Here is a 26,475-nt window from a genome sequence, read left to right on the forward strand (position 1 = left end):
CAGATTGGGAGACTGAGGTGGAAGATTGTGGTTAAGAGCATCCAACAGCTCTGACTTCAAAGTCCTGGCTTGCCACTTGCCAGCTGTGTCATCTTAGACCCATTTCTTCACCATTTTGAGCCTCAGTTTTCTTGTTGATAAACAGGGACAGGGATGATAAATCATCAGCGATTTCTAAGGTCCTTTCCGGTCTGACTCTCCAAGAGGAGGTCGTGCCTCACCTCTGAAGGGCACTGAGCAGCGTGCAATCTGCATCACCCTCCCACCAGGCAGGCTGTCCTGGGCTGCCGTCTCCCAAGTGCTGGGCCTGGGCAGACACCACTGCCAAGAGGACTTAGATGGGAGGACAGGACAGGGTCCCGGCGCTGTGGGACCTCCTAGGGCTTCTCAGGCCCAGCATTCTGTCCCCACAGGTTGGGGGCTCACAGAACCCCCCCCCCCACGCCTGCTGCTGCGCCTTCCTGCGTCTCTGTCACCATGCAGGTGTGTGAGTTCCCAGGTGACCTGCCCAGTGGACCTGAGTGGCTGGAGTAGGCCTCTGTTTTGTTAACCAAACCAAGGGGTATGGTGTCTCTACAGATTCACTCACTCATTCATTCATTCATTCATTCAGTGTTTATTGAGCACCTACAACAAGTTGCACACTGGGGAATTCTATGCTGAGCACATGGGCACTGTGATGGGCAGAGCGGGCTTTACCCTCCATAGTCCCTGTAGACAGAGGGTATGGATTTGGGGCTCAGATCAAGGCCCTGTTACCCCCTCCCCTGCAGCCACTGAGGGTTTGGACATGGGAAGGAGCCTGGCTTACATCCTCATGAGGTAGAGCGAAAGCAAAGATAGGAAGAAACTGGAAGACGTGTCGATGTAAGTGATGGGCTCAAACAAAGTCCTGGATAAATGGCAGCCGGATGGTGATGATCTCTGAGGCGGTCGGTGGAGACTTGAGCTGTCCCACGTGAGGACGCTCCCTCACAGCTGCTGTGCCCAGAAGGCTGGGCCATCCTCTCAGGGTGCCTCCCGGAGAGGTGGCGCTCAGGTCCCCTGCAATCCCTTGCAGTTCTGACGGTTGCCGTCCCTCCAGTCGTGTGTTAAGAATGGGATTTAAAGTGAACCCGGCTCGCCCCTGAGCCGCAGGCGCATCCTTTTCCCCATCCCAGACCTTTCGGGGACCGCATCCCTTGGTCGGTGAGTCCTCGCAGGATGTGCTTTTGGGGGTTCAGAGCCCCGTGTGGAAGCCCCAGTAGTGCAGAGGCCCATGTCAGAGGCCGCCCAGTAGAGAGACAGGCGGGAGGAGTTGAAGGGCCCTGGAGAGCTCAGTTCTGACTCCGGCTGCAGCCAGAGATAATGCACTTTAAGCACCTGGCTCTGGGCCATGTTTCTGCAGCTCCTGTTTTTAAAGCAGCAACTCCTGGGAACTGAGGAAGAGGAGAAGCAGGAGGAGAAGGAGAGGAGGAGGAGGAGGAGGAGGAGGAGGAGGAAGAGTAGCAGGGGAAGGAGGGAAAAGGAGGAGGAGGAGAAGGAGGAGGAGGAGGGAAAAGGAGGAGGAAAAGGAGGAGATGAAGAAAGAGGAGAAAGAGGAGGAGGGGGGAGGGGAGAGGTGGTGAGGGGAAGGAGGAGGAGGAGGGGGGAAAAGGAGGAGTAGAAGGAGGAGGAGGAGGAGGAGGAGGAGGAGGAGGAGGAGGAGGACGAAGGCGGGGGGTGGGGGGTGGAGAGGTGGTGAGGGGAAGGAGGGGAGGGGTCCTGGCCTGTGTGACTTAGTTGGCCGGAGCATTATCCCATGCACCAGAAGGTGGCGGGTTCAATTCCTGGTCAGAGCACATACCCAGGTTTTGCGTTTGATCCCGGGTCCAGGAGCCTGGGGGAGGCAACCTGTTGATGCTTCTCTCTCACACTGATGTTTCTCTGTCTCTATCTCCCTCAGTCTCTCCCAACAATCCAGGGCACCCCTTCCAGTGATGTTCAGCCACTGAGTATTAACAACAGCGACAGCTACTAGCATGGATGGCATAGTTTAGGCCAGTAAGTTCCTGCACTCAAGTTGCTCTCAGGCCCCGGGTTGGAGATGGGGAGAGAGAAGAGGAATCCTGATGCCTTGAATTAAGGGCTTGGGCAGAGGCCTGGACAGTGATTAGGGTCCCCGAGCCACGTGACTGTAGCCGGCACCGTCAGGGAAAGGCTGGCTCTGTGGGGCCTGGGGATGCTTCTCACACTGCTCCCGCTGCTCCCGCCGCCCCCGCTGCTCCTGCCTTCCTCTTCCTGCCGACCTCTGGGCGGGGGAGGCCCTTCGTGCTCTGGGCAAGTGTGAGAGTGGCCTGGCTCCTCTTGGGAAGAATGTCTCGGGTGCCGACGTCTGTAGCTTCAGGCCTGGGATCAAGCTGAGGTGGCAGGTTGGTGTGGGGCTCGGGGTCCGTGGGATCCGAAGGGCTGCTTACCGTCTGGGTGGCTGAGCCCAGCCCGCCAGAGGGCTGTTCCCGAGCCCCTGAGTGTGCGAGCAGAGTCTCCAGAGCACCCACCCCCTCCGTGTGCAGGGCCTCTTGTGCCCCCAGCGCGCCCCTGTCCTGGCTCCGTCCCCACCTGCCGTGTACATAGTCACCTTCTTAGGGCCTCCGTCTCCCCTTCTGTCGGGTGAGTTGTTGCTGGAAGTGATTTCTAAGGCCCTTTCCAGGTAGACTTCTGAGCTGAGGTCTCCGCAGCCCCTTTTGCTGTCCACGTGACGAAATGCGTTACTCACGTGCCCCTCTGCCCGTCACAGGACAGCAAAGTCCCCCCCAGAGACTGTGGAGACCCCAGTGCCACGCGCCCCAGAACGCTGAGCTCACCTGATGCCCTCAGAGCCTGGGTTCCGTGCCAGGCGTGGTGCTTACTGCTTCCGACACTCCCCCCACCGACTCCTCCTGCCAGCCCTGCAGCCTCGGTGCTGGCGTGCCCACCGCACAGAGAATGACAGCCAGGTGCGGGCCCCAGGAACTGGCCCAGGGTCACCCGGTGAGAGAGGTGTCCGGGCTCTCGCCGCTTCCTGGCCTGCCCGCCCCAATGGAAGTGCGCTGGGTGAGAGGAGGTTGTGTTTCCAAGTCCGCCAGCCAAGCTGTTGAGTTAAATACCATTTGCTTTCAAAGCCCACAGAGTCCGTCTATGCTGGGAAAACGGGGGGCGGGTGGGAAATCACCATCAAATTTCCTTCTTGTCATAAAAATGGATGCAGTTTATTTTTTCTGGCATTCCAATTACATAGACGTTTGTCACCAGCTGTTTGTTCTAACACGGAGTGTTCTCTCAGCTGCTGTTTCTCCTCTCAATTTGACACCGTGAGCCCACAAGCCTGGCAGGGGCTGGCTGGAGGGATCACTGGCGGGAGAGCCTCCCAGGTGAGCTCAGAGCCGCTTCCCGCTGCCCTCAGACGTTCCCTGGGTGGTCCCACCGTGGGGGTAGAGGCTGGGGGCGCTGCTTTCCTCTCCCCTTTCACGTTGTTTTCACCCCCCTCCTCTCTCCTTTTTCAAACCGCTCCCCTCCTGACATGGACTCACAGATCCCTAACATGCTGTGTATGAATGAAAACGTGGGGTCTCGGGTATCTATAATAATAAAAGCGTAATATGCTAATTAGACCAGACGTCCTTCCGGACATCCTTCCGGACATCCTTCCGGACGACCTTCTGGATGAAGCCGGGGCTGGGAGGGCTGAGGCAGCCGCCACGGCGGGCGGAGGGCCCAGGCAGAGGCAGCCAGGGGCCAAGCCCCTTGCACAAATTTTGTGCATCGGGCCTCTAGGAGTGAGTAAGAACTAACCATCAGGGGACATGGGAGGCCCCCTTTAAGGCTCTCAGTGATCAGCCTTTGGAATGCAGACTCAATCAGAGAGCCCCTGGGAGGCCCTCTTTGAGCCAGGGCGCCCCTCTGGAAGCCCCCGCAGAGGCTGTTCCCTCCCTTCTGGAACCTGGAGGAAGATGTCTATGTAGATGGAGGTCAGGTCGAGAGAACACTGCAGTTCTTTTCGGTTCCCTGTGGTGCTGTCATTTAACATTAAGGCACACAACAGGGAGACCCTTGCTAAGACCGTGAAGTAGGTGACGTGTAGAGATTTGGGGCTGGAGACCTGCATTGGAGTCCTGATCTTGGCGCTTCCTAGCTGTGTGTCCTTGGGCATGTCACCTAACCTCTCTGACCCCCATTCTCTCACCCCTGAAGTGAGAGCCTGCGTGCTTTCTGTGCCGCCTCGCTGGAAGGATGAAACAAGATCCCTCCCTTATGAGAAAGGGCTGGCATTTTCTGTGAGTGCCGGAAAGGAAATCTTGGGAATTTACAGCTACAAGGTAACCTTATGTGGAACCCCAGGGAGGAGCATCTCAGAAAAGGGCAGTCCCCAGGGCTGGAGGAGTGACTGACCAGCCAAAACGCAGGTGAGGGCAAGCAGTTCTGAGCGGGGGTTCTTCCCTCTTTAGCACTTTAGGCTGAACCCCTGCTCCTGCACCGTAAAAGGGGGCGAGTATGTAGCCAGACCAGAAATCCCTCGGCTTCTGAAGTTCACGGACTCCCAGCAAAAGAACATGCATGGCGTTGGTTTCACGCAGAAATAATGCTAATAGACCGATTACCCCCACCCGTCACACTGACTGTGTGGTAAGGACCCGCGGTGCCAGGCACCTCGCGTACGTGATCTCTGTGGCACCCCATAGCACGGGGGAAACTGAGGCCGAGAGAAAGGCTCTTGCCCGAGGCCATGTGGCTGGAAGTGGTGGAGCTGTTACAAGTCTGACTCTTGGTTCCACAGCCCGAGCTCTTCAGCTCCCGAGGCCTGCCCGGCCCTGGAGCGGACGCACAGCCCCGCCGGGTGGCCTGCGCCCAGGTGGCGCCCAGCAGAGGCCGGGTGCGGGGCCTCGCCAGAGCCGCCGTCTTATGTAAGCAGCCAGGCGGCAGCACGTGGAGGCTTCATTAAGCTGCGGGGAGCCGGTACCCCACTGGTGGCGGCGCTGGGGGTGGTACGGGGCGGGGTGGGCCGGGGGTGTCACCGGCCCTGCGCGGTGCCGCCAGCGAGGCCTGACACCGGGTTAAGCCGCCTGGCGGCCTCCGGCTGCAGCTGGGAGCGCGCCTGGTTCCCATTCGGGCGCTGTGGTTTTGATTAGCTGTTCCGCGAGGCGGGCCTGGTGGTGAGTCCATGGGAGCTCCGCTGGAACAGAGGGTCCCCCGCCCGCCGCCGCTGCGGCCCCCCCTCCTGGCAGCCCCAGACTCCAGATGTTCCGAGCTCTCGCTGGGAAGGCCTGCTGGCGCCACGGAGGGCAGAGGGCAGGGAAAGCACGCGAGCTGGAAGCCCAAGCACTCAGTCACCGCAGGCCTTGGCAGCCCGCCCAGCCTCTGCTGGCACATTCCCCAGCTCTCCCCTGGCCATCTGTTCCCAAAACACCCTTTCAGAGCCTCATCATCACTCAGGATACAACAGCGCGAGCAGCTGGTTTGGAGGCCGCGGGAGAACCGTGCAAAAGGTCCTTTGTGAGAGAGGAAACTCGCTTATGAATAACAGGGCTGGACGCCGTAAAAGTTGGCGGCTGGAACTCTTGTTTCTCAGGCGCCGCTGTTTTCTCTGGACTTTTTATCTCTGGTTTTTATTTTGCTCCCCCGTGTTTTCTTTTAATGTTGTTTCTTCCTCTTCTTACACCGCCGTGACTTTCCTTCTCCCCCCGAGGTGCCCGAAGGCCACCTAATTAGTTACCCTGGGTGCTGCTGAACTTTTTTTTTTTTTTTTCCTTCTTCTCAAAGCTGTTAAAACCGGGGATGGTTGGAAGTGACTGTTTTTGCAAAACCTCAGCTTGAGGGGACAGGAGAGAAAGGGGTGCCTGGGCGGACACCGAGTGGGCAGGGCCCAGGCCATCAACGCGTTCAGCAGAAAGTGAGCACAGCCGTACACCGAACACACAGGTGTGAACAGCGTCCGTGTGGAGGGAGGGTGGGGCAGAGACAGCAGGGAGACCCATCAGCTCATCAGAGAGAACACGGGGCGCGTTGGGAGGACGGCGGTGTTAATACACACCCCAGGTCCTGGGTCGCCCAGCTGATTGCAGAGTGACATGGAACCTTTTTAAAGAACTGGCTGCCACCACTGCCAAAACTTCTGGGGAAAAAAAAAAAAAAAAAAAAAACTTCTGGGAGATGTTTGCCTGGGATCGGGGCGCCTCCTGGGAGCGGTCCCCGGTAGCCTGTTGGGGGCCCGTGGGGTGCTGCGGCTGTGCTGGCAGCCGGGAGGCCAGCCGTGGGGAGGACAGGAGAGGCCAAGGCCTGGCCGCCTTCCTCGCCCCCTGGGTCCTGGAGGAGGAGCGAGGCGGCGGCCTGGCTGCCCGGTGGAGGTGAGGAGGCACCTCCCAGGTGTCAGATGGAGGTGATGTGATGCGGAGGGGGGAGGGGGGCGGCGGGGGGTGCGCACAGGTCAGGGCCAGGGCACTGGAGGTTTCCCCCTTACTTTCTCAAGTCCCTGTACCCCTTTCACACTGCCTGCCCCCCCACCCCCACCCCCACAGTTGCATCAGACCCAGAAGCTCCGGCAGCCCCCGACCCCGGCCGTGGAAAAAGCCTGTCATCCGTGCTGCTGTGGGTGGCCAGGTTTTCACAAGCAAAAATTCTGGGCTTTGCAGGGTGTTTGTGCATTTCATCCACACTGTACTCTGGCCCCGGACTTCATTCTCCTTGCAGTCCTCTCTGCTCTCCTCCCGTTTCAGTTGGAGAGATGGCAGCTCCAGCAGGACCCGATATTTATGTTTATCGCCGTTTCAGGGCCATTAATCTGAAGGGCTCAGTGCAGGCCGATGAGTTCCCTCCCCCCCCCCCCCACTGTGGCCCCGCCGGGCAGGTGTCTGGGTCCGGACTCTGCAGCGAGCCTCGGCTGCGTGGCTGGGTGGCCTTGCTCCAGGGTGTTATCTGGGAGGTGCCCACCCAGCCTCCCGATCGCTAGAGGGATCCATGGCACAAAAAGAATGTGAAATTGTTTTGTGAACTCCACCCTCCCTCCCATGTCTCCTGCCTGCGAAGCTGTACTTGGTGGGGCCCACGGTGAGGAAGACCTGGGGGAGAGGAGTGGCCGCCGGCCCAGGCCCCTGGCGATGATGTGGCGTTGGCCCCGTGGCCAGAAATTGCTTCTAGATCAGTGGTTCCCAACGTGGGGCACACGCCCCACAGGGGGGCAGTTTGATTTTTTAAGGGCGGGCGGGCAATTCGAGAATGAGTTGTTACTTTTTGCATTTCTTATGGTTCTAGGGGTCTCATATACAGTATATAAATATATATTGTGACATATTTATGCATTTCAGTTTTCTATTATATGTTTTGGGTGAAACTTTGCTATTTTTCTTATCACTTCATATTATTATTATTTTTAGCAATCTGTTAGTGGTTTCTTCCTCAGCACTTCCACTGTCCTTTTGTTCTTTTGTTTTTCTCTTTCATGGATGCCATGTTCTTTGGAAGCTTGTTTAGACCACACTAATGGCCTTCTAGGCTTCCTCCACGTGGATAGGAGTTCACTTTTTGAATACAATAAGAATTATACGTCACGGGGGAAGGGCGGCCTCAGGATTTTAGAGATGCTTAGATGGGGCGTGGCCAAAAAAAGGTTGGGGACCACTGTTCAAGAGGAAAATGGGGGGGGGGGGGCAGGAAGACAGGGGTGATTGGGCCTGCCCTGCCCACTGCCTGGCCTTAGCCGCTGGGCCCAGCACAGTGGGAGGCGGGGGACAGGGGCGCCGGCAGGTCCTGGCTCCCGCCTGTCTTGGAGCAGGTTGTCCCCTTTCTACCTGCCCCGGTGAACCAGAAAGCTGATTCTAGGGGAAGTACAAATCCTTGCCTTCCTCAGCTCCTGGTACAAATATTTTAGAAAGCAAAGTAGGACCCATTCCCCCCATCAAGGCCCTCCACCCAGAATTTGCAGCCCCCTGGGGCCTGGCCCAGTGCCCAGTGCTCCTCTGCCAGTCTGCCCCCACCTGAGCCCTCCCAGCAGCTCTGCTGAGAGCCAGGTCTCACCGCCTCACTGGCCTGCTCAGGACCCTCAGGGGCTCCTCACAGGCCGAGGGTGGAGGCCGGACTTCCTTATAGGACACCTGACCCGCCTCCTCAAGTGACCTGGCTCCAGCCGGTCATTCCCTGTGTCCCAATTTACACCCCAGCAACACGGAACTCCTCGCGCAAAGGGGCTATTTATGACCTCTGTGCTCATGCCACCCCTGCCGCCTGGCATGCCTTCTCCCCTGTCTGGCTGACTCCTGCTCATTCTGGAAGGCTCAGCTCCTGGAAGCCCTCTCTGACCCCTACCGCAGCCTCCTCCCAGGCCCCATGGCATGGCCCCCTCACTGCGCTTCCCACAGGGGTGTGTCCCGTCTAATTCAGGAGAGCATCAGATGATCCACTATGAAGTCATGATAGAAAGTGTCCTATTATGAGACACGCCATTATGTGATACATTAGAGTTCATGTTCTATCGTTACGTTAGATTATATTTGTAGGTGACCTGTTACACGATATATGATGGGCTATGACCAATACGCTGCGTTCCTTACACAGTGTTATCTGGGGCTTGCCTCTCGAGCTGGCCCGGGAGCCTTTTCATCTCTGTGTCCCAGCTCCCGTCACACAGTAGGGCCCCCAAATAACCACACACTGTTCCTTCAACTAAAATGCACACTGTGGGGGCTGACTGTGCTGTGCTGACGGCAAAGACTCTATGGAAGGACGAGCCAGGGGCTTCCGGACGGAGCCAGAGGAGGGCCAGGGCTCGCCCAGACCTCTGTTCGGGAAGCTGGTGCCTTTCTCCCTGGACTCGGTGAGGAAAGCTTTGCATGTATCACAGAAAACCCTCCAGCAGCAGCTCCAACTCCCAGGGGCCCCTGTTCCTCACTGCGTGGAAGGCTGAAGGGAGGAGGCTGCTTCCTGGGCCCCGGGCCCTGGGTCCTCACCTCATGGCCGCACAGTGGCTGCCAGAGCCCCGCACACTTCGTCCTCACACGGCGCCCAAAGGCAGGGCGCCGGCCTCACCGCAGAGAACACGTCTCCTCGCCAGTTCAGCGAGTCCTGCCCGGACATCCCCTACCTTCCGTGGAGTCGGGGGCTCCTCCTGAAACTGAGAAAGACATGCAGGTCTCTCGGCTGGGAAGGCGGCAGGGTGCACAGTCAGGTGGCTCATCCCTGGAGGGTTGACCCTCACCTGGGACAAGAGGTTTCCTCCCCAGTGCGGCTAACCAGTGTCATCGCCTCAATCACCATGGCAGAGCCCACCTCCGCGAGCTTGCCCACCCTCGCGGCAGCCCTGCCAAGCGAGTGCCAGTGGAGAGCCGGCAGCCTGGTGCCTGTGCCCAGCACTGCACCGTTTGCAGAGCCCGTTCGTGCCCGTTATTCTCTCGACTCCCGTGGCAGCCTCCTCAGGGCCACATCACTGACCCTGGGGCCAGATGAACAGGCTGGGACCCAGATCGCCCAGGGTCGCACAGCTGGCGGCTGGATGGGGTCCAGGCAGGCTCATCTGGCCCCACGAAGTAGCTGCTCCTGAATCCAGACCCTCACTGTCCTCCGCTCCCGGCAGGGGAAGGTGTGAGCGGCAGGGGGTGTCTGGCAGTCCAGGGCCTGGAGCCGGGATGGTTGGGTCTGCCTCCCAGCCCAGCCACCCGGGAGCCTTGTCACCTCAGGCACTTGCCCGCTGCAAGCTCCACGTTGTTCATAAAACGGGAAAAGGTGTCTGCGGGTGAGGAGGGCTCCAGGAAACAGGCCAGGCAAGGGCTTGTCAGCTAGGAGCGCAGCGCCGGCCGAGGGCTGCCCGGAGGGCACGGCTGGTCCGTCGGGAAGGTGGGCAGAGGGACCCCGAATGCCCCTTCGCCACCCAGAGACGTGGAGAGTGAATACCAGGCTGGCTGCTGACCAAGGGCTTGATTCCGTTGCCAGGCAAAGGACACCGGGTCTGCCCCTCTGCCCCTCTGCTGTCTGGAGAGAGAGAGAGAGAGAGAGAGGCGCGTTACATACCTGCACAGGTGTGCTGGCACGTCTGTGAGCACCATCTGTCAGGATCCGATGGAGGGCATCCCCTTCAGTGGGCCGAGTTCCCCTCCAGGTGGGAAGGGGGTGCACGCTGGGTGATGACTGAAGGTCCCCGAGGGGTTCGGAGCTTGTCCCTCTCCCCCGGGGTCAGGAGCACTCAGAGATGGGCCCATGGGGGGCAGCCCGTGAGCCCACCCACATGGAGCACGGCTACACAGCGTTGCTGAGAACCACCCGCCCCCTCCATGACCGTGATACGCTGCTGCCACCCGCCCCACCACCACGCACACAGGACGAGGGCGGGCGGCCTGCAGGCTGTACCTGCAAACCCACCCCCTCTAACATCCTCCTCACTGCCCGCCCACGTCACCCGTCCAGCCTCTTCAGTTACACGAGCAGAGGAAGGTGAAGAAAGCAGGAAGGCCCCGCACATTTATTTGAGAATCAATAGCTTTGGGTGTTTGCCGCGTGCCAGGCCGTGTTCTGGGTGCCGGGTCCCTTGGAGCACCAAACCAAGGCCCCGGCCTTTGGAGCACAGCACGGACGCGCACCGGCGAGGAGAGCCCGTCGGGACCTACTGCTCGCAGTCTGTGCTTACAAGCGTGACTCCCTGGTGTCTCAAGTCAGAGCAGCTGAACAGACGCGACCTATTGACGTGGGAGGCCAGCCCCTGGAGCAGGTGCAGGGACAGCACCCAGAATCGCAGCCAGGGGCCTGATCGTCTGGGAAGAAACAGCAAAACGCGCGGAGCCACGCCAGAGGCTGAGAAGAGCCAAGGGACTCGGGGCCGTGGAGCGCCGGGGCAAAGGGCCCCGCAAGTCTCAGGGACCTGGAGAGCCTTCTGTAGACCGACACTTCGGGGCTCGACCCTGAGTTGTCAAGAGGAAGCTAAAGTACATGCAGTAACATCTGGCGGAGAGTGCAGGGAAGTGCATCCGTCAGGGGGAAAGACCTGCCCACGCTGTTTGGCACGGAAAGCGGCAGGCTTCCTTTCCTTAGGGAGACTGGCTCCCCCCGGGATGTCCGCGTGGGGAGGCCAGGGCCTCGCGTGTTCTGCTCGCCGCAGGATCCCCCGTGCTTTGAATGGAGCCTGGCTGGGTCCAAACACTCAGAAGGTATTTGCCAAATGCCTGGAATAATGGAAGCTCAAGGAAATAATGTTTCCCAGTTGTCATCCACAGTAGCTAACGGGCATCTCCTCTGTGCCCTGTACTGAGTGGGGCCTTGGCACTCTGAAGTGGGACACAGTGCCTGCCTTGAGGAGCAAATGGGGGTGGGGGGAGACACACATGTAAACACAGGCACACACACACACACACACACGTGTGTGTGCTCTGACATGTGGCTGAGTGCTAGGCTTTGTAGCCACTGTGTTCCTTAATCTTGCTTACTATCTCATGCAGTAAGATTGTTATTATTGCCATTTTATAGATCAAGAAACGGAGGCACAGAGAGGTTAGGCAACTTGCTCAAAGTCACACAGCTGGTAGAATGGGGGAGTCAGGGTTCAGAGGCTGCCTGCTGCCATAGCTGGTACCTGAGTTGGGTATGCTCACACCCGTGGGCGTGGCGAGTGTGTGTGTGTGTGCATGAGTGTGGGCGGAAGAGCTGTTTCTCTTTCCGGTTGTGGCCTCTCCCTTATGCATCTGGGAGCTACTTTCGTGTTGTCACTAATGGTCAGGGTGGTAGTGAGTCAAGAGCCCCCGAGCAGAGATGTCCCATTCCTGCTGAATCCCATACTGGCTCCAGAGTCAGTCTATGCAGGGCTTAGGGGTGATGGGCAGGGCTAGCGGGGTGCTTTTCTCATCTTAAAGCTGCATTTTCACACTGTTTGCAGAAATCATTAGGTTATTTGGGCTGTCCAGGGACCCTGTGGTCTCTCCCAGCCGCCCCATTGTTGCCGCCACTGATCTTGAAATACCCAGAGCTAGACTCCTCTTGGGGAGACACGCTGTGGTCTGTGCACAGACCAGGCGGCCAGCACTTTGGCATGAATGGCTTGTCTGGTTGGCGCCCCATCACTCCTGCTGTCACTCTGTGGTGAGGACTGGGGAGGGCAGAAGAGTGTTGGGGAGCAGCCCCGCCCTGAAGAGGCAGGCCTGATGGGGATCCCTGGACACTGTGGCTGGGGGGGAGGGTGTCTGTGTGGTGTGGAGGCCGGGAGGGAGCAGGCCTTCCTCACCTGGCTGGCCCCCTGTCTGCACAGCTGTCTGCTCCCCTCCAGCCAGGGTGCCTCCTCTGGCTCTGGGCAAGGTCATGGGTCCTTGAGCTTCTGGGTCTGGAAGAGCAGCGGGCAGCCAAGTGGGATTGGCCGGACAGCGTCACAGGATGGGAAGCAGATGGGAAGCTGCAGCAGCTGGGCCGCAGGCGTCCCCGGGCCAGCTCGACCCTCGCGGTGCCCTGCGCTGTGGGTGGATGGGGGGCCAAGAAAGACAGATAGGCTGATGGACGTGGAGAGATAAACACAGGAGATGCCAAGAGAGAGTTGGCACAGAGACATACAGGCAGCACATGGAGAGAGGAACAGAGATTGGCAGCCAGAGCGAGTGGCCTGCAGCCCAGGAAGGAGTCAGCCCGGCGGGGGCCTCGGTCTCCCGGGCCCCTTGCAGCCTAGCGGGCTCCATGTGAGCGCTGGCCCAGCCCTGCCATCGCCAGGACTCCCAGGGCCGGCCACCTTCCCTTAGGCTCCAAGGGACAACGGCTGAGATTTTCTTAGAACCCAGGACGGTGGCGGCTGGGTGGATGGTTTGGGGACTTGCCAGTCCCGTTGGCCAGTGAAGAAGCTGAACTCTGCAGGGGTCCGGGTTTGCCTGGCTCTGCTGCATCCCTGCAGGGTGACCTGGGGCGAGGGAGGAAGCCGCTCAGGCCCCAGTTCCTAGTCTGCAAAACGCAAGCGGCAGTGGTCGTCCGGGGGACTGTGTGCGACCACAAGTGCGAAGGGGTGCAGCGTGGTGCTGGGACAAGGCAATGCAAGATCAGTGCCCGAATGATGGTGGCTCTGAGCACTGAGCCACTCGCTGCTGTTCCCAGGCCTGGGGGAGGACAGGGGTGTGGAAGACCCCTCAGGAGCTCTGGTTGGAGATCCGTGGGGTGAGCGAGGGAATGATGGCGGTGGCTCCACAATGATTCGTGGCACGGAGGGATGTAGGGGGAGTTTCTCCACCTGCCGTGGAGGTGGGAGCCAGGGGCTAAGAGGCTGGGCTGGAGCCGGCCCTCACTGCCCTGGACGGGGAGACGGCGGGGGCACAGCCACCAAAACCTCTTCCGCCTGGAGCTCTCCTGTCAGTGGGCGGCAGGAACCCCAAGCGAGGCTCCAGGACAGTGCGGGTGTGCGTGCTGCGCACGGACAGGAAACCCAAGACCCAGCTCCCTCCGAGCACCTTAGCACACGAGGGGCCCCGGGGTCACCTGCTCTCATCATCCTCAGCGTTGTCTGACGGTGGCAGTTTCTCACTGGAAGGAAAGTTCTTCTGCATGACATCGACTGACCCTGAGGTCTGGGCATACCCACTGGCCTCAGTGAATGAGTGGTTTGGCCTGCCGGACCCACCCATGCCCAACCTGGGAAGCTGGGGCGTGCGGGGCAGGGAGGCCTCTGAGCAGCTCGGGCCGCTGTTCCACACGGCGGCCGGGATCCCCACCAGCTCAGCCACCGCTGGTCAGCGGCCTGAGGAACGGAACAGATCGGGGGATGGGCGCCCCCCCCCCCCTCCCCGACAGCGTTTACCAGCAGCAGTGGTTTGCAGCTTCCCCCTGGAGCCGGGCTGAACGCGGCCGCGGGAAAGGGATCAGAGCCCCAGTGCCTGTCACAGAGCTGGCTTCCAGGAGGAACTCAATAAATCTTTGTTGAGCAAATGAATTTTTCTCCCAATTCATGGTCCCCAGGCAGATTCTCCTGGCTCAGCAGGGGCCCTGGCCTTAACTTCGCAACTCGCAGACGCCTGAGACCTCCGCGGGCCCTCCCAGCCTGGACACAGTGTGATCCTTGATTCAGGCCATGTTCCTGCCCTCGGCACACAGCAGCCAACTCCAGCTGCTCATAAATTTCCTGCCTGTCACCCATGGCGCCCAGGCCAGGCGGGGCGGGAGGCGCTGGGGGTGGCCTGGTCGTACCTGCTTCCAGTTCCCTGGGACGTGTGGAGGCTGGACGCCCCGGCCTGCGCTCGTGCCCAGAATAACCTCAGCGAAGCCGGGCCCTCCGAGGAGATGTGGAAGCAGATCTGCCAGATGCAAAGATGCATGGGCTGCTAGGGAGAATATAAACACCAGCTTACGGCGCAGTTTGCACGGCATAATTCTACTTCCACAAAACACCGCATCGGCGATGTCGCAGAGGGAAAGGCACCCGACGCTGTCAGTGGTTTTCTCTTGATGGGGAGGTTGAGGTGATTTCATTTTTTTTTTTTTTCTGTTCACTCTTCTGTAGTTTCTAATTTTTCTATAACAAGTGCTACTTACGCAGATTTTAAAAATTTTAACAGCTATTATCAAGATTAGTTCACCCATTTAAAACACACCATTCAGTGGTTTTTCGTATTTTCACAGATATGTGCAACTATTGCCGCAGTCCATTTCAGAGCGTTTTCATCCGTCTGAAAAGAAACCCTGTGCTTTAGCGATCACTCCCTCCCGCATTCCTCCCCCAGCCCCAACCCCAGGCAACCACTCATCTATGGAGTTCCCTGTTCAAGACGTTTTATGTGAATGGAATCAGAGAGAGGTGGTTTCTTGTGTCTGGCTCCTTTCACTTAGCATGCTGTTTTCAAGGCTTATCTTGTTCTGTCATGTATGTTGGTACTTCCTTCCTTTTTATGCCCAAGTAATATTCCACTGTATGGGTATACCACACGTTGGTTATCCATTCATCAGATGATGGACGTGACTTAATGCGATTTTTAAAATTGTGTTTATTTTTTAAAAAGAATACGTTGACATCAAATCGCTCAAGATGGCAGTTGGTTCAAAGTGACTGTTTCTGGTTCCTTGCTTTGAGACTTTTCAGCCTGTCTATTCTATGTTTTTAAATACCAGTTAGTCAAACTGAGGAGCCAGCTCTTTGCGGGAAAGTAAGCCAGGGCGTTCCGGCGCTTCCACTGTACGCCAGGCCCGACGGGACACAGCTCCATTGTCAACGTGATTCTTTGTAAATGAAGGAGTGGGTACTACTACTGTGCTCATTTAAAAATGAGGAAACCGAGCCCTAGACAATGTGGCTCAGTGGATAGAGCATCGACCTGCAGACTGCAGGGTCCAGGTTAGATTCCGGTCAAGGGCACATGCCCGGGTTGCGAGCTCAGTCCCCAGTGGGGGGCGTGCAGGAGGCAGCCGATCAATGATGCTCTCTCATCATTGATGTTTCTATCTCTCTCTCCTCCCTTCCTCTCTGAAATCAATGAACACATATTTAAAAAAATAAAATAACAATGAGGAAACCGAGGCCTGGAAAGACTAACCAGCTGCCCAGGGCCCCACAGCCCACTGACGCTGTGGCCAAGATGAACAAACCCCAGCGTTCAGCATTCAGAATGGGACACGAACCCCCCTTTCTAGCCCACATGCTGGTGTACTTAAAAGGGAAAGGTGAAATAATGCTTTATAGTGTGGGTCTCCACAAATAGTTTGTCCTCTTTGCTTGTCTATCATATTTTAGTTTTAAAATAACACGTGAAACCTGACTTCTCTTTTTAGGACAAACCAATTTAAAAAAAACTTTCAGAATTTCAATCCCATTGGATAACTTTTTTTTGCAGGTCGAAGGCTGTGTCCGAATTGCTTAAATACAGGAAAATGTCTAATTTGAAAATAGTGGGAAATGGTTAAGCAGATAAAGTGGACACCAGTGACTGAAAATGAATTTAGAAGGTAAAGTAATTTAGAAAGCAGATATAATTGTCTTTATGTAATGCCCCAATGTGGTGAAATTACCCTGCAGCACACGGAAGTGATCAGGAGAGGAAACCAACCCTCTTAAAGCCAGAGGCAAGCTTAGTGAGCAGAGGGGCTGTAATCAGGAACGAAACACTGGAAGTGAACAAGAGCAAAAAAGATGCAGAATTATTTCAGGATTCACAATAACTACCAAAAGCTCCCCTAAAGCACAGGCACATTGACAAAAATGCTCAAATGTTATATTTGAAATAGGAAACACACCCTGCGGTATATAAAAGCTACAGTGGCCCTGGCCAGTGGCTCAGTGGTTAGAGCATCGGCCGCAGACGGGAGGGTCCGGGTTTGATTACGGGTCAAAGGCATATACCTGGGTTGCAAGCCCGATCCTGGCCTGGGTCGAGATGTGTGCAGGAGGCAACTGATCTATGTGTCTCTCTCACATCGATTTTTCCCTCTTCCCTTTCCCTTCCTTCCACTCTCCCTAAAAATCAATGCGGGGGGGTGGGGTGGGGGTGGGAGGAGGAGAAGCTATAGTAAATAAAATCCCTGCAACTAGAAATATTTTTTCACTTGTTCACAAATATTTATTGAGATGCTGCTGTGTGTTGGGCACTGTTCTCGGCACTGGGACTACAGCAGCGAACACGACAGACCCCATCCCTGTTCTCGCGGAGCGGATGTTCTGACCGCAAATGAGCGAGCCAGTGAAAAGATGACTTCTGAGTGTGATAAACTCAACTCACTGACCAAATCGCCCGGGTCCGACTCAGCACGGCAGACCCCTGAAAGGGACGGAGAGGCTGCCTCGTTTTCAGAGTTTGTGTCAGCAGCAGAGCCCGTGTTTGAAGGGCATCTTCCCTGGTGAGGGGCTGTGGTGCAGGAGGTTCTGAAGGACAAGAGCCTTACCCAGCCGTACCCAGAGCCCTGGCCCACAGCACAAACAGCAGAGGGGGAGGGATGGCAGAGGCCCTCCCAGGCTGTGCTTCTCCCACGGGGGTCGGGTGGGGGGATGCTGCCAGGTGTCTGTGGTATCAGTGTCACACAGTGGGGAGTGTTTGTCCTCCTGCTCCCCTGTATTTTCACTTATGTGCACACCCTCACCCCCCTCCACCCCCCCCCCCAGCTCCTTCTGAAGAGATGGCATAGGCAGGTTTGTCTCCCGTTCCTCAGCCAGAGCTGACGGGTCCAGGGGAAGAAATCGGACTGAGGCTGCACCAATCGAGGTCTCCACTCGGCGTTTGGGGTTGGGATGCTGAGAGCCTGGGCCAGCGGGTATCAGGCAGGAAAGAAGCAGGTCCCCGCAAGTGGCCTCGTGTCGGTCTGGGCGGGCACCCGGAGGGAAGGCCCACAGATTGCAGACTGAGGCTTGCAAGCCCTTTACTGCTGTTCCTGAGACTTCCCCGGGCCCTTTTGTAGCCTTCAAGAAGCTTTACTTTGCCAGAAGGCTGAGTAAGTTTCTCCTCATGATGCACTTGCAATCGCATCATCAAGCGAATGAGTTCGGAAAACACTGGGTAAATAAAGCCACAGGGCTTTCTCGACTGCAGGACTTCACAGAGCCTTTCATAGGCTAGTGGACATAGTAACTTTCGGGGAGGGGCCAAGGTCTGCGATGTTTCCCAAACTCATGAGGTCCATCTCACCTGGCTCGCGTGCCGCAGAGCACCCTCTGGGAGTACAAACCCACAGACAACCCCCTTGCTGCACAAGCGAAGGACTGAAAGCACAGAGAGGGAGGTCACGCCCCAAGGTCACACAGCTGGGTCATCACAGGGAAGGTCCCGGCACCTCAGGCCTCCCAGGCGTCTTCCCACCACGCCCCAACTGACGCAAGGCTTCCTGGGACGGATGATGCATGTGCTGGGGTTCCGGGGCCCAGCGGGGTGGTGGGAACACAGGTCCGGTGTAGACTCGAGGGGAAGGGTGGGGTCAGGAATTGAAGGTCAGGTCTTGGCCAGAGTAACCTCTTCTGCTTTGCTCTTGGGAGACAGCCCTGGCTTCAGTAGGGCCTGAGAGCTGATAGATGTCTTGGGGTTGGGCCCCGGCTGACCGGGGCCACTCCAGCCGACCCAGCCTTTCACGCTTCCCCCCCCCCCCCCCACGTCTTCCCCCAGACCACAGGCAAGCCGAACAAGAAAGGAACTCCGCTGTCCTCGGCGGGGCCCGCCCAGGCATCCAGCGCCAGGATGACGTGGGCTGTAAATCACCCCGTGGACCACAGACTCAGTGCCATCCCCACGGGTTTCCTTTCCTGCTTCTTAATCCTCCTCCTCAGACTGGGTAACAAAAAGCAGATTCCTGCTGGGGCCAGCCACGCACCGCAGTGGCTGGGAGGATGTGAGCCAGGACTCACCACATCAAGATGCTCCCCGCTCTCACTTTCCCCTGCTCCTCCTCGGCCTCTGTTTGCTGGAGGACACACCCTCCTGCTGGCCTAGCTCCCTCGCCCTCCTTGGACCCCGCTTTCAGCCTTGCCCCAGCCTCGCCCCCTGGCTGCCTGCTGAGCGGGGCGCCCCTGGCCTGTGGTCCGCAGGCCCTCCAGCCTGGTGGTTTGGCTCCTTCCCGGCTCCCCGAGCCTCCGTTTCAGCAGGAGCAGCCCCTGTGTGGCAGGATTAACGCTGCCGATCTGGATTCAAATCCTGATGCTGCCAACTTCTAGCGCGTCTTTCCCTGAGCCCGAGCCGGGGTTGCCTGGCCGGCGCTGAGAGGGGAAGTGAGGAAGTGCCCTGGCACGTTGGAGGTGCCTGACAGATGTTTGGCTTCAAAAAGAAGTGCTTAGCTGTTTGGTCAGGGTTGTTGCAAATCGGGAGAGAAGTGTTTGGAGCTGCTTTATTCAGGGTGTGCTGGGCCTGGTTAAGGGACTACCGTTACCCGTCCGCATGTCTGGGGTGGACTTGGGGCCCTCACAGGGCCTTCCCCACCAGCTCTGACCTCCCCCAACACCAAAACCCCAGCAGCCCCATGACCTTCCCCATCTCCTGGCCCTTCCTGGGAGCAGGACACACCCTCCGGCCAGTTTTCTCGCAAGCAACACCGCGTTCAGGTCCCAGAGAAGTTTCCGAGGGTTAGGGCTGTGAGGACCTTGAAGGTGGACGAACCTAGGGATTTTCAAGTCACGCTCCTCAGCGCCCCAGGCTCTCGAGATGCCCAGGGATGCAGTGTTTGAGGGAACGCAGTAGGACTCTGGGCCCCTCCCCAGGTGTCCCCCTCGCCCCGATGCTCCAGGCAGACCAGAACCGTGTTGATCCGGGTTCTGTGTTAGGGTCCACGGCTCAGACTTACTTCTAACGCTTAAGAGAAAGCTTGAACATTCTCGACCTGCTCCAGTTGTGTCATTTCACAGACGAGGACACTGAGGCACAGGAGTTACGTCACTCGTCTCAGGTCATCCAGCTGCAGGGGGAGGGGCTGCAAGTAGCCCGCCCCTGACACCTGGCGTGGTGCTCTTGTCGACCAGGGCAGGGCAAAGGGCCGGGGCACCGTCCCCCTGGGGGCAGGCCTGACTGGCATCCCTCAGAGGTGTGACCAGGCATTGTGGTCTCAGGACCAGGAGTCCCTGAGCTGCCTGTAACCCTGCAGCCTTGCCCACTCCCCCAAACCAGCACAATCAGCAGTGGCTCTGAAATGCTGGGGGTGATGGTGGTGAGGGTGGTGACGGTGGTGATGGTGGTGGTGGTGATGGTGATGTAGTGATGGTGGTGATGGTGGTGGTGATGTAGTGATGGTGGTGGTGGTGATGGTTGTGGTGATGGTGGTGGTGGTGGATGTGGTGATGTGGTGGTGGTGGTGATGGTGGTGGTGATGGTGGTGGTGGTGGTGGATGTGGTGATGGTGGTGGTAGTGATGGTGGTGATGGTGATGGTGGTGGTAGTGATGGTGGTGGTGGTGGTGGTGATGGTGGTGGTGATGTTGGGGTGGTGGTCATGGTGGACGTGATCATGGTGGTCATGGTGAAGGTGGTGGTGGTGGTGGTGACACCGTGGTGGAGGACGGGTAAGGGGACAATGTAGCCCCTGGAGGCAGCCAGTCCTGGGTCCAAATGCTGGCTCATCCACTTTCTGCAGCCCCCTGCCTGGGCCCAACCAGGGCCGCTGTGATGACTGAGTGAGAGCAGGGCCTGGGGGGCTGGTCCTGGTCGGCCTCTGGAAATGAGTCAGAATGAGTAGGGGCAGCTTCTGATGGTTGGCTGGTTTTTTTTTTCAGGAGTGACTGGCCCTGCGCTGGACCAAGGACGTGCTGTGGGCCCTCTTTCCAGTCGAGCCTGAGGAGAAGGGAGCTCGCCAAATCCAGCCTCGTCTTCTTCAAGGTGCCGCCCGATGCTCAGACCACTGCCTCTCAGGGTCAGACAGGAACACGCTGCCTCCCTCTCACCCTCCCGCCCGCCTGGCCACTCCACAGTGACTGCACTTTGCCCTCTGCCTGGCGGGGAGGGGAGAGCTCAGCCTCCCTCTTGCCTGGGGCCCGAGGCCCACCTTCCGGCTGCAGCAATTCATTGCCAAAGACACCACAGAGACACTGAACAAGACGTGGTGAGGAAGCCCCACAGAGAAGAGCCACACTGCTGCCCTGTGTCCTGTGCCCTCCTGGTGCCCGCCTTCCGTCTCAAGCCAAAGACGGGTCAGCAGTTCCACCAGAACTCATGGGAAGGATGGACGTTTGGTGATCATTGGGTGCACCTGAGCTTCTGACCTGGACCCTTCTTTCTACACTGAGCCCTGAGCTAGTGGGGTTCAAGATAAGCCCCCTGGGGGCTGTGAGAGGCGGGCTGGGGTGCCTGTCGGGAGTGGGATCTGAGGTCCTGGCCCCCTTCTCTCCCTCTAACCGGCTGCCCAGGCCTCTGACCCTGATTCTCAATGTTTTCTGGGCCCAGGCTTCTCTCCTAGGGCACTGAGCATCATGGGAAGGGGGAATGGGGGGAGAGAAGCAATATTGACCACCCTATACCCCACCCCAGGGACCGGCTCTAGGTGACCTGCCTGGGGGGGTCTTTGCTCCCCAGCCAACACTCCCTGCCCATGGCCGGCCCTCCTGGCTGGGCCAACGAGATGGCGCCTGCTTGGAGGCCAGTGTTCTCTTACTAGTTACGCAGGGGGCAGAGGGAGGAAGGGACCAGCGGAATGGGCCAGTATGTGGGGGAGTGGGGCATGTTTAAAGCCAAGGCCTTCTCCTTTCTTTGCTCAAACGGCCAAAGCTGTTCATATCTGTGCTCAACCATCTGCTTCAAATTGAAGTAAAAGCCCCAACGTGTAAAGAAAACACTTGCTTGTGTTGAGTGGACTCTGTGGGTGAGCAGGGCTCTGACTGGTGAGTTGAGGGGGGCGCGCTGGAGGAGGGGAGAGGTGGATCTCTGCCTAGAGATTGGGAGCCCTTCAGGAAGTGGGCAGTGTGTGTGTGTGTGTATGTATGTGCGTGTGTGTGTGTGCGTGTGTGTGTGCGCGCGCGCGTGCGCGCAAGGGGCAGAGGGGCACTCACCATGGCCTCCGCCTGCACTAATGACCAGGGGCCTGGCAGGAACATGTGGAGAGCTCGCTCCACTTCGTGCCTCACTTAATCCATAGCACAAGTGCATGAGGTGGGGGCTGTACTTTCAATCCCATTTTATAGTTGAGGAAACTGAGGCCCCATGGAGCTATGGCTCGTCAGTGACAGCTGGTTCTCAAAGCAGGGTGGCCTCACTCCAAATCCTGTGCTCTTATCCCCTTTCCAGCCCCCAGTCGGTCCCAGCTCAAAGTCCTTGGGTAGCCTTATCACCTCACCTCATCCCAGTACGCGTGCCTAAGAGGGCGATAAGGGCCCATTGCAGACAGGGGAGGGTACTAAGAACCAGGAAAGGACTGTGGAAGGGCTGTGGGGTGGGGCAGGGCTGCCCCAGGGGAGGGAGGCGAAGAGGGGAGAAGGCTGTGCTCGTGCAGGATGCACCTCTGTCCCTTGTCCCTCCCGTGTCTTCCTCTCCTGTCTGCTCTGGGGGCTTCTGGGCTGGGCTGGGGTGTCTGCGGGTGAAACACGGTAAGAAGCCTCCTCCTGCGCTCATGGCCCCTGCGTGGCCCCTTGCAAGGACCAATATCTGGGCAGAACCCAGGGACCAAGATTGCTCAGAGTCCCCGGAACACACACACACACACACACACACACACACACCTTCTTGTGTGTACGTGCACTTATGTACCTTCCCAGGTAAGGGAATTTCATTTCAGATAGATTCAAATTTCATCAGCTCCTGGGAGCCAGCCAGCCAGAGTGGGCAGGAATGGGGGCTGAGAGGGCACAGTTAGGAAGGTCAGCCCCCCTGGGACTCCAGACGCAGGTCACAGCCCCACCCCGTCGCCCCTCTGAACCTCTGAGTAATGCCTGTGGCACTTCCTAGGAAAGCAGGACATGGGACCAATCAGCATCAAACCTGGCACCAGGGGACCCTCTCTCTGTTACTAACGGGTGTCGGGGGGGGGAGTACCCCCATCCCACTGCCAGGGGACCAGACCCACGGCCTTACCACCCAGAAACAGCCCATGGCCTCCACTGCCCACTCCTTTCCTGTTTATGGCCTTCACTGCACACTTCCCTGTCACACCAAAGCCTCTATTGACCACCGGCGGCGTGCCGCCATAGGCTGAGTGCTGGTGATAACGAAATGGACCCCACGGAGCGCCTGTCTTCACAGAACTCATGCTTCTGTACAGACAGACAGACGGTAATAGTTCATCAGCAGCCGCTAGACAGTTTTCTGTAAGCAGCCCTACAAGAAGACCCTCACCAAAATAAACACGCTGACGAGCACCCTCCTGGGGCCCCGTGAGGGATTCCCACACCGGCTGAGGGTTCCGGGTCCCAGAGCCACCTGCAGGTTTGTTTCTCCTCGCCCTCCTTGCTCTGTCGTTTGCTCTGGGTCCTGGCCCCAAATGCAGTGATGGCTCATCAGCCACCAGCCACAGGGGCACGGGGACCCTCTCCAGGGACCTGGGGATCTGCGTGAGAGGCCTGTGTGTGCACATCTGTGTACGTGCCTGGTTCCTGCAGCACCCATGCTGCCTCCTCTCGGCAGGAGGAAAGATAAGGGGGTTCCACAAGTCCTTGGGTCCCTTTTGGGGCTCATGGCTTGGCCCAGGAAGGCAGACACACCCATGGGGCAAAGGGTGAGGCCAGCTGCCCCTCCCCCACCCATGCCAGCCCCAGTCCAGGCAGACCCCTCCATGCTTCCCTGTCCCCATGGAGCCTCGAAACAGCAGGTGGGGTGGCAGCGAGAGGTCAGAGTGGGCAGCTGGCCTCACCCTTTGCCCCATGGGTGTTCACCTCGTGCACATTCCCTCTGGTCCCCTGGACCCCAGACAAGCGTGCCTGCTTTCCTAGGAGATTCCATCTCCCCACACTACTTCCTGTCCCCATGGCCCACCACTCTGCCCCGAGACCTCCTCCTTCCCCCGCTCTACCTCACCATGTCCTCCAAGTGCTGTCCTATTTCTTTTCCTGGTTACCCCACCACCACCACCACCACCACCATCTCCCCTTTCTCACAAGCCGGGGAGGCAGGAGTGGGCAGGTCCCAGGGGCTGAGAACTGGATAGCACAGCCACGGGCAGGGACTGTGCTCGGAGCTGGGGGAACCGACAGAGCCCCTCTGTGCCCGCGATAGGACAGAGCCGTGGGCACAGCGGACTGGGCTGAGACAGGTGCCGTGCGGTCAGCATGGGAAGCCGGCAACAGGGCTGGAGCCTCGACTGCGCTTGCCCTGCTCCTTCCGTGCGGCTTCCTGGGCTACAAAGGGGGCGGTGCCAGCAGCCGGGGTGACAAAGAGCCTGGCCTTTGGAGAGCAAGACTCGGACGTCTCCGCGTGTTTCCTTTCAGGGGATCTGTGTTGCCATTCTCACTCTGACCTCCCGCTGCCACCCCACCTGCACAGCTGTGTTCTGTTTCGAGGCTCCAGGGGGGACAGGGAGGCATGGAGGGGGCCCTGCCTGGGCTGGGGCTGGCATGGGCGGGGGAGGGGCAGCTGGCCTCACCCTTTGCCCCATGGGTGTTCACCTCATGCACATTCCCTCTGGTCCCCTGGACCCCAGACAAGCGTGTCTGCCTTCCTGAAGCCAGGTGCCCCGAGGAGTTTGGATTTATAAAGTGGGACGGTTTTACAGGTGTCTGGGCACGTGTTTAATCCTCAGGTGGCGCCTCCTAGAGGGCAAAGCTTGGGCATAATTCACCCCCAAATCCTTGGAAAGGTCTTGCAAAATGTCTATATTAGTTACCTTGTTAAATAAATGACTAAAAGTGGAAAATATGGTAATTCATGCATTTATGTTCTTCCACAAATAACTACCAAGCAGCTAATTGGTTCGAGACCCTGGAAGAATGGGACACAGGCCTTTCCCAAGGCCTCCGAGGAGCTCCGAGGGAGAAGGTGCAGAGCGAAGCGGAGTCCGGGCGGGGGGGTGCGGGGAGCAGGGCGGGGGGGGGGCGGCAAGAGGGGCGTTTTGCTCTTTCTGTGGCTGAGCCCTAGAGAACTGAGCCCTGCAGAGAGGATGGCTTCACAGCACCTGTGCCTGGCAGGTAGCCGGTGCTGAGTAAACATTTATTGGGTGCGTGAGGGTGAATATGAATGAGCGCCGCCTCACTCCCGCACCTCCCACCCCAGACATCACCAATCAGGGGCAGTTCTTCTTCTCAGGGCTCCAGGCAGCCGCTCTCCATCAATGGAAGAGGCGCGCTCTCTCTGCCATCCTGGCCTCAGGGCTGCCCTGCCTGGAGTAACTGCAGTGGGGACACCTCAGGCAGACCTCCTGGGCACCACCGTGGCGTGCCTGAGGCTGTGTCAGGAGGGCCCTTCATTATTGCTCCCGGGGCTGGGTGGCCACCTCCTAGCTCCCCCCCCCCCTGCCCCCTCTGATGCGTCCCTGGCCAGCCCTTCCTCCGCTGTGGCTGACAGAGAGGTTTATTTCTGAAGTCCCTTCCCTGGGCCCACACCTCCGGGTCAACGTCCAGGCGCCTTAGCCGCCCATCGGACCTGTCGCCGATGGTCCCATCCTCTTCTCAGTGTCTTCAGCACCTTCCAGTCTCCGGGCCTCCCGTTTGGCCATCTGGGGGCACTGGCTGAATCTCAGCCTAACATCCTAGCAGCCCCCCTTCCTCAGGCACGTCCCAGTTTCCATTTCTCTGGCTGCCCACGACGTCAGATTCTGAACCCTACTGGTTGCTGCAATGAAAGAGTTCCCCCCAACCCCCACCCCGCCACCCCGTGTCTGTTCTTATCTATTTGTTACTCTGAGGAAAGCTCACTTTTGACTGGACTCAGGCTGAGAGGGAGAAGCTCTCAGAAAGGACAGCCTCTGTCTCTTGGTCTGTTCCTGGAATTTTCTTTGGCCTCTTCATTCTCTTATCCCAAAGTTTAGGATATTTTGTGGCCTCTTCCTTTTTTCTTCTTACTATGCTGTTTCTTCAGAGAAGTTACACCAACTTGGGTTTGCACTGCAGGGCCCGTGGAGTAACAAGATGCTGAATGTCGGGTGCTTTGGTCCGAGGATTCTTACCTTCTTTGTTTAGGGGCTTTCTCACAACATATTGGCGCACAGCTGCTTCTTCTTCTTCTTCTTCTTCTTCTTCTTCTTCTTCTTCTTCTTCTTCTTTAATATATTTCTATTGATTTCAGAGAGGAAGGGAGAGGGAGAGAGAGAGAGAGAAACATGAATGATGAGAGAGAATCATGGATCGGCTGCCTCTTGCATGCCCCCTACTGGGGATCAAGCCCGAAACCCAGGCATGTGCCCTTGACAAGAATCGAACCCTGGACCCTTCAGTCCACAGGCCAACACTCTATCCACTGAGCCAAACTGGCCAGAGCCATCATCTTCTTTAGAGATTGATAAGTTTGCTGATTCGGCTAGCTCTTTTGGGCCCCAGGCGACGAGGCACAGTGGTATCGGGGAGACCAGGAATATCTCCCCCTGTCCCCTTTTTTCACAATGACCACTGAGAATACTGAGACGGACATCCACAATGCCACTCCTCCCCCCTCCCCCGCCCCCGCCGAACAGATTTGCGCTTTCTCTCTCCAGTCCTCCTGGGTCTATAGCAGGAACGCCCCTTAGCTGCAGGCGGGCAGGGCCATGGGTCAAGACCCCTGCTTCATGGGGAAACCTTGTGTGCCATTCCCACCAATGATTCGAACCACATAACCCTTCCGTTCTTCACCCAGAGGATCAGCTGCAACTTCTGTGCCTAAAAGGTAGGAAGTTTGTGTTCATTGTCTATTTCAATGACTTTCTGGCAGCCAGAGGCTGGGAAAAAGATGTTCAGCTTCACTCTGAAGCAGCTGACCACCTCCCAGGCACCAGGAAAAAGAGAAACGGTTCCTTTTAAATCTAACTTGCCTCTGCATTGCACCCACCCGGCCCTCTGGTGTCCCTGGAACTCCAGTGCTCTCAAGCCCAGAACCTGGGCAGACAGAGACCCTGTTTTCCCCAACAGCGGTGGCCCAGGTGCCTGTCCCCCTGTCCTCCTGTCCTACATGCTCTTGTTCATGAATAATAATAAAAGCATAATATCTTAATTAGACTAGACAGCCGAAAGACCTTCCGGACATCATTCCAGACGTCCTTC

General features: G+C 58.0%; 1 protein-coding gene across 1 annotated transcript in view; it reads left to right on the plus strand.

Moving 5' to 3' along the window:
- The window catches only part of ATOH8 (atonal bHLH transcription factor 8), a 31,223-nt gene extending 10,071 nt beyond the window's left edge, over positions 1–21,152 (plus strand). Inside the window, exon 3 of the mRNA XM_028131785.2 lies at positions 20,098–21,152. Within this exon, the coding sequence (XP_027987586.2) occupies positions 20,098–20,103 (6 nt within the window). The 3' untranslated portion in view covers positions 20,104–21,152. The remainder of the gene's footprint in view (positions 1–20,097) is intronic.
- Positions 21,153–26,475: the final 5,323 nt, after the last annotated feature.

The sequence above is a fragment of the Eptesicus fuscus genome, chromosome 16, assembly GCF_027574615.1.
Source record: "Eptesicus fuscus isolate TK198812 chromosome 16, DD_ASM_mEF_20220401, whole genome shotgun sequence".
NCBI lineage: Eukaryota > Metazoa > Chordata > Mammalia > Chiroptera > Vespertilionidae > Eptesicus > Eptesicus fuscus.